This window comes from Giraffa tippelskirchi, chromosome 8 (assembly GCF_054371585.1).
Source record: "Giraffa tippelskirchi isolate mGirTip1 chromosome 8, T2T-mGirTip1v1.2.pri, whole genome shotgun sequence".
Taxonomy (NCBI): Eukaryota; Metazoa; Chordata; class Mammalia; order Artiodactyla; family Giraffidae; genus Giraffa; species Giraffa tippelskirchi.
The window spans coordinates 126,547,642-126,561,138 of record NC_137282.1 but is presented as its reverse complement, the minus strand read 5'-3'; the positions used below and the strand labels follow the sequence as shown (position 1 = coordinate 126,561,138).

The window sequence follows — 13,497 nt, the reverse complement described above, 5'->3', positions numbered from 1 at the left end:
TGAGAGCATGGGTCTAGAGTAAGACTATGATTTTGTGTGGATGAGTTTTGTTGTCAGAGAGCTTCTACTGAACACACTAGCCTTTAAGGGGCAGCTCTTCTGCACTACTGTTTGATCAGAGGAGGAGGATGAGTTTTGTTAAAAAACAATGATGTTCTATGCAAGTGAAGTCAAAATAAGAGGATTTTATGATAAGAAAAAATGGAAATACTCTTCCAGACATCAGTTCCCTTTAACTTGTGACCACACACTTTGTTTATTTAGTATACAAGCATAGCAAATTTAGGGAGAAAATATGCACATGGTCAGAAAAAAATCAGTCACAGTGCAAGTAAAATTAAGTTCAGAATAAGTGCCATAAATACTTCAGGAAGGAGAACAATGGAGCTAGTGGGGCTTTTCTTCCCTCTTAGCTCAGTCGGTAAAGAATCTGCTTGCAATGCAGGAGACCTGGGTTCAATTCCTGGGTGGGGAAGATCCCCTGGAGAAGGAAATGGCAATCCACTCCAGTATTCTTGCCTGGAAAATCCCATGGACAGAGGAGCCTGGCGGGCTACAGTCCATGGGGTCGCAAGAGTCGGACACGACTTAGCGACTAAACCACCATAAGAGGTTTAGAATATGTACAGATGGAGGGAAGGAAGATGGGCTTCAGTTCAGCTTCGGAGTTGCCTTTAGCCTGTTGGGCAAAGTGATTCTCATTCTGTTTTCTGCTGTGGCTTTGTTCTCCCCTGCCAAAGACATCTCTCTCTGTGGTGCAGTGACCCTTCGCAGGGAAGCGTGTCCCTCAGGATGCTGGTAAGCTCTTCCCCAAGACCCCAACTTGCCCAGGGCAAATCGCCAGTTCAAGCAGAGAATGCCCCTGGCCCCTGACCCTCCACATTTGAGCTTCCCCACCTTCAATCTGAGTTTCTGATCTGGACTCACTCAGCCTTCTTTTTTTTTTTTTTTTCCACTCAGCCTTCTTCATCCCCTAGCCGGGGTTCGTCTCTCTACCCTTCTCCTCTGGGGACTTTTTAATTCAGCCTGCCTGAGAACACCCTCAAAGCTCCCCAGGACTGCAGGAAAGAGAAGCTAGGGGGCTGGCTCTGAACCTATTTGACATGACCAGCCACCAAGAGCCACTTACGTATGTGTGTATGTATGTATGTCTGCCATACATAAACACTATGTAAAATGCGTCTGGATTTCACTTTAATTTCTCCCTGTCTAGAAACTTGTCTTCACTGGTTGCGGCAAAACCTCTGAGCCCTTCCAGCCCTGGCCTGAGCCTTAAGCGATGGCAGGCCAGCTGAACTGTCCTCCCTCTTCTAGCTGATCCAGTTCTGACCCCTGTGCTTCCCTCTTCTCTATGATTGTGTTCCTCTCCTTGTTCCCTGCTTTCCAAGGATGAGCCTTCTTGCCTTGTCCCCAGGCTCCCAGAACTGCTTTACCCTATTCCTTTTTTTTCTCAAGCTGGAGCTTTACAATGTTGTGTTAGTTTCTGCTGTACTATCATGAATCTGTTTTATGTATACACATAACCTCTCCCTCTTGGATCATCCCCAACCCCAGGTCATCACAAAGCACCAAGCCAAGCTCCCTGTGCTATAGAGCAGCTTCCCACTAACTATTTTACATCTAGTATGTATATATCGTATGTCAGTCCTACTCTCCCAATTCATCCCACCCTCCTCTTCCGGGTCTGTGTCCACGTACGTTTCCATTCTCTATGTCTGTGTCTTTATTCCTGCCCTGCAAATAGGCTCATCTGTACCATTTTTCTAGATTCCACATTTATGCATTTGTTTTTCTCTCTCTGACTTACTTCACTCCCAGAACTGCTTTTAAAAATGAGTTATTATTTTTAAAAAAGAAAAGAAATAAATCATCACAAAAGGAAATGAGTTGCATTCTCTTTAGAGAAAGCAGATGGGGCAGTGGAGAGAGCCTGGATTTTGGAGTCAGTTGGTCAGGGGGATTGAAACCTGACTCCGTAGTTCCTAGATGTGTGACCTTGGGAAGTTACTTTCACTTTCTGGGGCTCTAGTCCTCATCTGTAAGATGGGGATAAGGATAACCTTTCAGTGGTGAGAATTAAACTGTATGACAACAGGGCTTCTACCCCAGGTCCCTAGTGTGCTGGTTGGTGTATGGTAATGTGCTATCCACTGCTTGTGGAGCAGTTGTTGTTTGAGGCTCTTCATGTCACTAGTGGCTGTGCTTAGGAGAACTCGATTGCGTTGAGTCCCCGGGAAGAAGGTAGGGTCGGTCTTGGTTCAAGAAAGCCTGAAAAAGTGATGGAAAATCAGAGCAGAAAAGCAAAACATGCGTGAGATGTCAAGTTGTATTCATATATGCTTGCTGCCTCTAGGCCCCGTTCATGCACTGAGTCTGGGATTCTGAGAATCACTATGCATCCTCCTAAGGCACAACACCACCAAGGATGGCCCTCTGATCCCAAAGCCCACTCCTCTGCATGTGCAGCCATGAAAGTGAAAGAAAGTGAAAGTGAAAGTGGCTCAGTCGTGTCTGACTCTTTGCGACCCCATGGACTATGCAGTCCATGGAATTCTCCAGGCCAGAATACTGGAGTGGGTAGTCTTTCCCTTCTCCAGAGGATCTTCCCAACCCAGGATCGAACCCAGGTCTTCTGCATTGCAGGCAGATTCTTTACCAGCTGAGCTATCAGGGAAGAGCCATGGGGGACAGACAATTATTGGCAGGCCTCCCTGAGCAGCCAGATTTATGGGATTTCAGTGTTTGGTTTATAGTCATTTTAGACTAGGTTTTATATAGCTAATTTTGGTGTCTGTACGTCTTTGTTCCCTTAAAAATAATCCAAAGAACTTTGGAGGAAAGGAGTAGTAGGAAGAAGTCCTGATATGTTTTCCTGTGCTAAGCAAAGCAGTTTCTTCCTATAGTGTGAGACCACCTGAAGCTAGACCCTAAAATTCAGTGTGGCAACAGGCTGAGATGTACACTGGCTGGAGGAGCTTATAGCTTCAGTTACCTGTTTCAGTTCCACAGTGTGTAAAATGTTTGCCATGAGAACTTCCTGAGTTTCAGTTACAGTGATCATTTTCCTGAATCCTTCTTCCTACATTCTTCTCTCCGGGTTCAACTTTTCCACATTGGGTTGGTCCCATAGCTGTGTATCAGTCGGGGTGGGGAAAAAAGGAAGCAGGACACTGATTTCATTGCAGTTATTTTCAGTGACATGTTTTTATGGCAAATAGCAGTGAGCAGTGAGAGAGAACCCAGTAGGAAGTCTTTTTCACACCTAATAAAAAAGAGAAAAAAAATTAGACAATCATTGCTGCATGGTCATTTAATGGTTTAGATTTAAAGTTGCTTGTTTGTGCTAGTATATGCTATTGTTTTGATTTGTGGCTACAGTTTTTATCCCCCCCCACCCTTATCACCATGGGAAGTTACACTGCTTTGTATTATTTTTTCTGTTTAAGTAGGGACTTAAACAATGGAAATTTATCAACAGAGGATAAAATGAGTTCAAGATTATGTCCAAAGAGCCTTAAGATTATAAAGGGAACTATGTTTTTTAGCTTTCTACCTGTATTTGACAATCTAAATCACTGCTTCCCAAGTAGTACGAACCCAGAGGAGTCAACCCAGCTGGAACAGGATCCAGTGCTGCTATCAACAGCCCTGACTCATGTTCATTACCTTTCTTTTTTTTTTTTTTGATGGCATCGAGGCAGAGAGAAACAAAAGTAGGAAAATCAGAAGTGAATATCACGGTATTAAGATGAAGCACCACTGAAGCTGTTAGATGGGAAGCTAGTCCAAACCCCAAAAGAGCAAGGGGGGGACAGTTGGGATTTTAGGGCTGACAGTGATGGATCTACCAGGTTTTTCAAAACTATTCAAAGAAGGTTAAAGTCCGGAGGAAATGAAGGCCAGATTTTAGAAGACTTCAGATTTGCAGCACAAAACTGTGGCAAGAAAGATCCAGATATCCAAGACCATCTGGAACTTTTCAGGAAACCTTCATATGTTCAGTCAATAAGTATTTATTGAGTACCTGGTATGTGTTGAGCATTTTGACAAGAACTGACAATGTCAGTTCACCGAAAACACACTTACGTTAGATGGTTATACATACTCAGCCCCTTTTAAGAAGAAAACTAAAACAAAAATGACATGCTTGTCACCAAGCAGAAGGCCTCAGTTGCAGACAGGGACCAGTCCATTCCTGATGGTCTCTCTCCAACTGGCTCTGTCTCCTCAGTTTGCATCTCTGGTGGGCGCAGGCATCATGCTGCTCCTGATGATAAAGATGGCACACTTCTTCTACACACTGCCAAACGTAAGTAGACCTGATCAGATGCCTGAGTCAGATCACATCTTGGTGGGGGCGGCTGTGAGGGGAACTGCATTCTGCTCATCTACAGTGGTTGCCCCAGGCTACTTCTGGTTTCTTTATAATAACTGCCTCTACCACACAGGATTTCCCTGGTGGCTCAGATGGTAAAGAATCCACCTGCAATGTGGAAGACCTGGGTTCGATCTGTGAGTTGGGAAGATCCCTGGGGGAGGGCATGGCAACCCACTCCAGTATTCTTTTTCTTTTTTTTTGAATTGAAGGATAATTGCTTTACAGAATTTTGTTGTTTTCTATCAAACCTCAACACTCCAGTATTCTTGCCTGGAGAGTCCCCATGGACAGGATCACAAAGAGTTGGACACGACTGAGTGACTAAGCACCTCACAGGACTAGGAGTTAAACACGATAATATGTATAATGTAGAGAGAACAGTTTTGAGCTAATAATAGGCTCTCAAGAAACAATTGTGATTCTTCTCATCCTCATTTATCTTTTTTTTTAAATTGCTGTAGCTATAAAGTAAGCTTTTAGAAGTAAGGATTCAGTTAAATATGACCAAAATAGACTTCAGATGCCAGAACGCCCATTACCAACATAGGCTTGGAAACTCATTGTGCCTTCATGCCATCTGTTTTCCTAAACGGTTTCCAGAAGTCTTTGTTCTGCATTCATGTGAACTCACTCCCCCTACCACTGCCACCCTGCCTTTTGGTCAGTTCACAAAACTAAAAGTTGAGTTTTAATTCTGTATTCAGCTAGAATGCCTCTATGTATTTACGTGCCATTTCTTCCCTTTGTGTGAAATGGATGATGACTTTACATTAATGCCAATTGCATTAATTACTGACTATAATCGATTTGTTCTAAGTTACAGTATAGGTCAATGCCCAGTGTCCATGATTTCTTTTTAAATTTCCTCCGTGTTCCTTTTAGTCATTTTTAGATACTACTAAGTTGGGGAGGTGGGGCTTCCCTGGTGGCTCAGTGGTAAAGAGTTTGCCTGCAATGCAGGAGACCTGGGTTCAATCCCTGGCTTGGGAAGATCCCCTGGAGGAAGGGCATGGCAACCCACTCCAGTACTGTTGCCTGGAGAATCACATGGACAGAGGAACCTGGTTGGTACAGTCCATAGGGTTGCACAGAGCTGGACATGACTGAAGCGACTAAGCAGCAGCAGCAAGGGAGGAGATTTTATTCCTGGTGCAGCAGCTTGGTTACCCACTGATGTAGCGGTCCCTAAGCTGGAGTGGTTGTAAATATTATACCCATCCTTTTGAACATGTTTGGGACTTCCCTGGTGGCTCAGTGGTAAAGAATTCGCCTGCCAAGCAGGAGACGCAGGTTCAATCCCTCGGTCAGGAAGATGCCCTGGAGAAGGAAATGACAACCCACTCCAGTCCAGTATTCTTGCCTGAGAAGTCCCATGGACAGAGGAGTCTGGCAAGCTACAGTCCAAGGGGTTACAAAAGAGTTGGACACACTTAGCAACTAAACAACAGTTCCACCTGGTGAATGTCACATTTCAGTAGAACAGGACCATCTTAAGGCTGTTGCTGCCTTTGGTTCTTGTGATTCAGGGATCTTGGAAACGAGCCAGGAAATATATGCATGGTGGGTGGGATTAAGCTTGTGTTTATCACACAAGCTGTCCTCTGATTCCCAGCAGAAGTCATCTCCAGAATGTAGCTTATGCAGCATCTTTGGAGCTATAACTCTTGGGAGTCTATTTTTGGTAGGCCACTCACTAATTTACTTTGGACAGTGATATTTTTTCTTTATAGCCTGAAGAATCAGAATTAAAAAAAAAAAATCTCAAATAAAAATCTGTCTGAATTCACTGCAGGGTAGTGATAAAAGTGAGGCTTCCCAGATGGTTCAGTGGTAAAGAATCTTCCTGCCAAGGCAGGAGATGCAGGAGATGTGGGTTCGATCCCTGGGTTGGGAAGATCCCCTGGAGAAGGAGATTGCAACCCACTCCAGTATTCTTGCCTTGAAAAATCCCATGGACAGAGGTGGGTTACGGTGGGGTTCCAAAGAGTCAGCCATGACTGAGCACACATGCATGCATGCACAGTGACAAAAGCAGGGAAGCCCTTCCTTATTATAAATATGTTGGGGATAGAACAGCCCTTGCTTTTGGCCAACCATGTTCTGGCATGTTATTTTTACATCATCTAGTTAGGATGTTGCTGGGTGAGAAAATGCGAACACAATCTGATCAGTGGAATAACTGAATTTCTATAACCATGGCTCTCTATGAGGATTAAACTATGAATGATTCCTTCCTGTTTTTATTGGAGTATAATTGCTTTGCAGTGTTCTGTTAGTTTCTGCAGTACAACATCGTGAATCAGCCATATGTATACATATGTCCCCTCCCTGTTGAGCTTCCCCTCCCATTCCACCCCTCTAGGAAGCACCTATCCTTCCTTCTTTGAATGACTATGGGTAGTTTGTTGCAAAATTCTTGGGAGAGTAATTGGTAGAGCATCCTGGCAAGGATCTCAACTAGTGAGCAAGGGACCCAATACACATTTTTTAATGTAATACAAATAGTGTATTCAATATTGTTCCGATTTTGTGTGGGAAAAAAAATACATAGGCTATACCAAAATGTTATCTCTCGTATGATGGAAAATATATATAAATTCAATTCTTCTTTGCACATGAGCATGTTTTATCTTAATGTTCAGAAAGGTAAAAATTTTATTGTATATTTCATGAAAAAGATCTGTTTCCCTGTCATACTCTGTGTGTGTGCTCAGTCTTCCAGTCCTGTCCAACTCTCTGTGACCCCATGAACTGTAGCCCACCAGGCTCCCCTGTCCATGGAATTCCCCAGGCAAGAACACTGGAACGGTTGCCATTTCCTCCTCCAGGGAATCTTCCTGACCCAGGTATCAAACTCACGTCTCCAGGGTCTCCTGCATTGGCAGGTGGATTCTTTACCACTGAGATACCTCGGGAGCCCTCATACTTCATACCTCAAGCCAAAAGTCTTGTAAAAACCCTGTGAAGTTGAATTTCTTATCTTTCCTACCACATCTCCCTCCTAATTGCAGAAATTTGGGGAGATTTTTGACTGGTGAAAAGATGAAGCTGGAAAACAAGTAATTTCTGCTGACTTCATTTTTGTTCCTCCCCCCTCTACTGACTTGTTGCATCCAACTGGTTACTGAGTAACCTCAGAAAACCAGAGTAAGCCTGGATCCAAGCCACTTCTGAGTGGGATCAGTTCTAATTGGCTAGATGGCTAGGAAAAGGATGAGAAATGTTTCTTAAAGTATGTTCGATTCTACTTTGAGGGCCTGATGATTTTATACCCCTATGAATATTGATCTTCATTTTCTTATATTTAAGACACTGTCTTTCCATTACAAAAGGAGACATGCTTACTTTTTAAACTTTGGAAAATTCATAATAGACAAAAATCTATTTTTTAGATAGATTGGCCACACACTGAGGTGGCAGTCCCTGAAGCCACAATCACAAATAAACCACTATTCACATTTTGGCATATACCTAACCAATATTATTCTCTATAAACAGATGGTATTTACTTTGTATGCTGTTGTTGTTTAGTCGCTAAATCATGTCTGACTCTTTGCAACCCATGAACTGTAGCCTGCCAGGCTCCTCTGTCCATGACAAGAATATTGGAATGGGTTGCCATTTCCTTCTCCGGGGGATCTTCCCAACCACAAGGATTGAACCCGTGTATCCTGCATTGGCAGGCAGATTCTTTACCACTGAGCCACCAGGGAAGCAGCCTTTACTTTGTGTAGTTGTGATCTAACTGTACACACAATCTGGTATTCTTGTTAATTTCATATATAACGTGATACTCTTACTATCACTTATTAATCAGTTTAAATTAGGTTATCTGAGTTTTTTTATTATAAATAACACAACAATGAGCAATTTTGTACATCTACCGTTTTCTATATTTAGGATAGATTTCTAAGGGGAAAACAAAAGTTCTGTACGAAAGCATATCAATCAGTATTTCTTGCTCAGTCGCTTCAGTCGTGTCCAAGTCTTTGCAACCCTATGACCTATAGGCAGGCTCCTCTGTCCATGGGCTTCTCCAGGCATAAATACTGGAGTGGGTTGCCATGCCCTTCTCCAGGGGATCTTCCCGACCCAGGGATCAAATCTACATATTTTAAGTCTCCTGCTTTGACAGGCGGGTTCTTTACCACTAACGCCCACCCTGGGAAGCCCTAGTATTTCTTGATATACTGCCAAATTATTTTTCAAAAGGGCAATACCCATTTTTAATGGAATGTCCTCAATGTTTTAAATTTGCTAATTTAATTTGATGGACCAAACCAGTGGTATCTCACTGTTGAAATAATCGTAGTACATCATGATTTGGCTTGGGGAAAACAAAAACAAAAACACCAAATTGAAACTATTTCAGAATTTCTGTGAGTGGACATTCTCTTAATTTGTCACCCCATCTGAGAATGGTTTCTAAGCAACATCAGTCACATAGGTTATGTCAAGCAAACTAGACAAAGCAATGTCAAATAGGCACAGAATAGGACAAATGGCCAAAGGTGCCAGCCTTCCTATGGGTCTTGCCTCATCCTTACACCAAAAGTGACAACATGGAAACAGAAGGGACTAGATGATCATGACTTGTGGCTACTCTTGCTCTCACTGTCTGCGTAAGTAACCAATGATCTGAATCTAAAAGGGGCATGTGGGGACTTCCCTGTGGTCCAGTGGTTAAAATTTCACCTTCCAATCCTGGGGGGTATGAGTTCAATCCCTGGTCGGGGAGCTAAGATTCCACATGTCTTGCAGCCATAAAAAACCAAAACATAAAACAGAAGCAATATTGTAACAAATTCAATAAGGATTTTAAAAATGGTCCATATTCAAAAACCCTAAAATAAAAGGGGCTTTTGAGAGCTGTTACTGGCCAAATGAGTCACATGGCCTTGCTGTGTCTTGTGTGTTTGACAAATTATAAAGGTGAGCAGAGACAAATGTGGAGAATACTTATTTGACTGGACAGTGAGTTGCAGCACAGACCTGGTGTTTGTATGAAATATTAGTGCAGAATACCTCTGTGTGGCAAGGCTGACCAAGTCTCTGTGGTTCCTTTGTGGAAATTTGGAAGCTTTACCCCTGAAGGGAAAATGAAGCAGGGTTTGTTTTTTCCCCACAGGCTATAGTGGCTGGTATTATCCTGAGTAACGTCTTACCCTTCCTTGAAGCTTTTTACACCCTACCCAATCTGTGGAGGCAGAACCAGTATGACTGTGTGAGTGTAGATGCACTGGGGAGGCTGGGAAGGATGGAGGGGAAGCCTGCAGAGAGAAGGGGAGAGCAAACGAAAGGGATCAGCGTGAACCCACCATCTGATGCATCTCTGCTGTTGCTCAAAAAATGGGGAGTCAAGATTATCTGGTGCACAGAAATACTGAGACCCCAATTCAACTATATGAAGTTCGATAAAACAGAAGTAATTAAGCAGCTGCAGTTACACACAGATCTGGTAAAAAGGGTTCATCATACATGGCATATTTGAGTGACTTTTAGTCTGGTTAATACAACTGCATTCCAGGAGAGGGGAAACAAATGCTAACAAGAGGAGAGGGCATCTTGCCAGGAAGAGTAACTGATGGAGTGCTCCCCTTTTCTCTGGAGAAGAAAACTAGAGGACATATGGGGGATATAGCAAGAAATGAGATAGGGGATGATGATGCAATGAGAGGAGAAGGACCCAGAAGATCCAGGTCCCTGAGAAGTTAAGAGGGAAATGTGGTCCAGTGTACAGTTAGAGCTTCTGGTCTTTGGAGTGGAGACAGCACTTCCAACAGCCCTGGAGAGAACAAGGGAAGGTTGAGTGCAGATACTAACAAACAGATGGCAGGTGGAGTAAACAGTTAAGGGATTTTCAACCCATCTTCTTTTTAAAAAAATTTTTTTTATTGGGGTATAGTTGATTCACAATGTTGTTTAGTTTCAGGTGTACAGCAAAGTGAATCAATTACACATAAACATATATCCACTCCTTTAAAAAAAAATTCTTTCCCCATATACACAGTAGCCTATAAATGTCAGTCCCAACCTTCCAATTTATCTCTCCCCCTCAGCCTATCTTCTGTATGAAAATGAAAGTCAAATCACCTGCTGAGAGATGGAGTAGGTGGTGGGACACGGGCTTGAAAAGGATATTAAAGATTCCTAATGACTATCATGGGTCTTAAAATAGCAACCAGTAATTTGGTGAGTGTTCTGGGTTGCTTTCCAAACAGTATTTCTAATCTCAATAAATTCTATAAAGCAGATATTATTACCCCAATTTTTCACAAGCGGAAACTGACGTTTTAAGAGAAAATTAAAGAGAGATGTAACCAAGAATGCATAAAAAAATTGCTAGGCAGCCCTGGGGCCCAATCATTTGTGACAGCATCAGTCCATGTGGCTGTGGAATTTGTTCTCTAAATCCTAGGTGTTGGGAGAAAAAGGGTAAAGGTGAATTGAGGAAGAGGACTTGTGATTTTCTCAATTCTGCTTGTTGTCACGATCTCCCTTTCTCCTCCTTCCTCTTTTCCATAAGCTCATTTGGATGGTGACGTTCATGTCTGCAATTTTGCTGGGACTGGATGTTGGACTAGTTGTTGGAGTAACTTTTGCCTTCTTCATCATCACTGTTCAGTCACACAGGTACTTTGTCTGGGGTAATAGGAGGTGGGCCGTGTCAAGGTGAGGCAACTGTGACCTAAAGGCAAATGCATTTCCTTACAGAACTAAGATTCTCCTCCTGGGTCAGATCCCTAACACCAATATTTATAGAAGCTTCCAAGACTATCGGGAGGTAAGAATCCAAATGAGTCCCACTCCTTTGCCCAAAGGATGGGATGGACCAGGCCTGCTGCTTAGTTTTTCTACAAAAAAAAAAAAAAACCCTAAGCTCCTTTGTTCCCCTCCGCTGCACTGCAGATACGCATTTACAAAGGCGGGGAAAGTGATGCAGCCAGTTAAGGATAATTTTAAATGTACTTCAGAGGGAGGAGGGCCAAGAAAAAGAGAGATGTGAAGAAATAAGAGGGGAAAAGAAGAAAGCAGGGGGTGAAAACCAGAGGGAGGAATTTGTTAGTTTTTGATGCTTATAAAGAACACAGATTCTCCAGGATGTTCTAAGGATTTTTTTTTCCCTTACTCCATAAAAGAGCTGAAAAATTGCCCTCAAGTGTACATTTATTCGTCTTGCAGGTTACAAACATTCCAGGGGTGAAGATCTTCCAGTGCTGCAATGCCATCACATTTGTCAACGTTCACTACCTCAAGCGCAAGGTGTTAGAGGAGGTGAGGGCTGTCCTCTGCTTCTCCCCACCTGCTTCCCTCTCGGTCCCAGAGTGTTCTTCCCTCCCCCACTCACCACTTGAATTAGACCCAGCATATGTCTTTCAGATTGAAATGGTAAAGGTGCCGCTTACAGAAGAAGAAATTTATACCCTGTTCAATCAAAATGAAGAGGGCGCACTGCGAGGAAAGATTTGTCGGTGTTACTGCAACTGTGATGACCCAGAGCCATCGCCCAGGGTTAGAAACACCTCTTCTTTTCTCCTACATTTTATAAAGAAATGCACTAGTAGAGGTTTTTTTTTTTTTAATTATTTATTTGTTTATTTGTATCATTGCACTGGGTCTTCATTACTGTGAGCGGACTTTCTGTAGTTGCAGCAAGCGGCTACTCTCTAGCGCACAGGCTTCTCATTGCAGTGATTTCTTTTGTTGCGGAGCACAGACTCTAGTGTTCTTGCCTGGAGAATCCCAGGGACAGAGGAGCCTGGTGGGCTACAGTCCATGGGATCACAAGAGTTGGACACGACTTAGCGACTAAACCACCAACCACCACAGACTTTAGGATACATGGGCTTCAGCAGATGTGGCACATGGGCTTAGCTGCCCTGCGGCAAGTGGGATCTTCCCGGACCAGTGATCGAACCAGTGGCCCCTGCATTGGCAGGCTATTCACTGTACCACCAGGGAAGCCCTGCACTGATAGTTTTCTAAAAAAAGAAAGAAAAGAAAATCTAAACCGCTTCAGGGATTTTTAACTCATAGGTGAACCATGAATAATCAGAAACCTCCGTTTCTACTCAGAAATGGAGACAGAGGTTCCCTTTCAGGTCAGATCTTGCCCTGAGAGTAAGAGGCAGGAGATGTCTCAAGTTCTGACTCCCTTCTCAACGACCAGTGACTTATCTGAGCTCAGAACACAGTCTGCCTGTTGCGATTGTCGGTAGTTCCCTGGTTGTCCCTGTTTTCCTTGACTTTAGCTCCCTGGCTATAGATTTCTAAGAACAAGTGACTGAAAGATTGTTTCCTAATTTGCAGCAGGGTCAAGCTGGCTGGGGTTCCCAAGGGTCTGTCAGGGTCTCCTGATATCAGCCTGTGACCAGGGCAATGATGATGTGGTGGGGAGGGCGGAGAAGAAGACATGGTTCAGAAGATTATTCTAGCGGCTGAGTTAAAGTGCTCATTCATTTCCAACTCAGACTTGGTCTAAATATTCCCTTTCCCCAGAGCAAGGCTGTTCATTTCCATCTTTGAGGACTTCATGTGTACCTACACCCTGGAGCGGCAGCTGTATCTACACACACAAAACACATACATGCATACACGCACACTTCCCATCCCCCTCCTCACATGGGCACTGACAAATACAGAGCATGCGCTTGTGTGTGTGTGTGTGTGTGCGTGTGTGTGTGTGTGTGTGCGTGTATGTGTGTGTGTGACACAGCATGGACTGTAGCCCATCAGGCTCCTCTGTCCATTGGATTTTCTAGGCAAGAATACTGGAGTGGGTTACCATTTCCTTCTCCAGGGGATCTTCCCATTCCAGAAATTGAACCCACATCTCCTGCATTGGCAGGTGGATACTGAGCCACCCGGGGAAGCCCATTCACATTCCCATACAGCTGAATGGAGCATACTTCTCCTGAGCTCCTGGAAAATACCAACTTCCCTGCCAAGAAGACTAACTCTACTAGTAGAATTAACACTGTCTCTGATTTTTATTTTGTATCCACATTGCACTGAATATGGTAGAGAGTGTTTATAAGGCATCAGAGAATATATTTTAGAGTAGGAAACAATCATCTAGTATTTGTTGGGCTTATACTAGGTACCCAGAACTATGACAC

The 13,497-nt window shown here is 43.4% G+C and overlaps 1 protein-coding gene and 1 long non-coding RNA gene across 13 annotated transcripts in view; one reads left to right on the top strand and one right to left on the bottom strand.

The window, feature by feature from the left end:
* Positions 1–13,497, top strand: part of SLC26A8 (solute carrier family 26 member 8) — an 80,524-nt gene that overhangs the window by 57,147 nt on the left and 9,880 nt on the right. For all 12 annotated transcript variants that reach the window (XR_014062101.1, XM_081520193.1, XM_081520195.1 and 9 more), the window contains 6 exons: positions 4,232–4,309; positions 9,507–9,602; positions 10,905–11,011; positions 11,093–11,162; positions 11,561–11,653; positions 11,759–11,890. Coding sequence is in view for 11 of the 12 variants with exons in the window: in XM_081520193.1 (XP_081376319.1) it covers positions 4,232–4,309; positions 9,507–9,602; positions 10,905–11,011; positions 11,093–11,162; positions 11,561–11,653; positions 11,759–11,890 (576 nt within the window). In the remaining variant the exon portion in view is untranslated. The remainder of the gene's footprint in view (positions 1–4,231; positions 4,310–9,506; positions 9,603–10,904; positions 11,012–11,092; positions 11,163–11,560; positions 11,654–11,758; positions 11,891–13,497) is intronic.
* The window catches only part of LOC145517537 (uncharacterized), a 42,724-nt gene continuing 30,240 nt past the window's right edge, over positions 1,014–13,497 (bottom strand). The window contains exons 3-4 of the long non-coding RNA XR_014062106.1: positions 2,993–3,262; positions 1,014–2,268 (exon numbers count right to left, since the gene is read on the bottom strand). This is a non-coding gene — a long non-coding RNA (uncharacterized LOC145517537). The remainder of the gene's footprint in view (positions 2,269–2,992; positions 3,263–13,497) is intronic.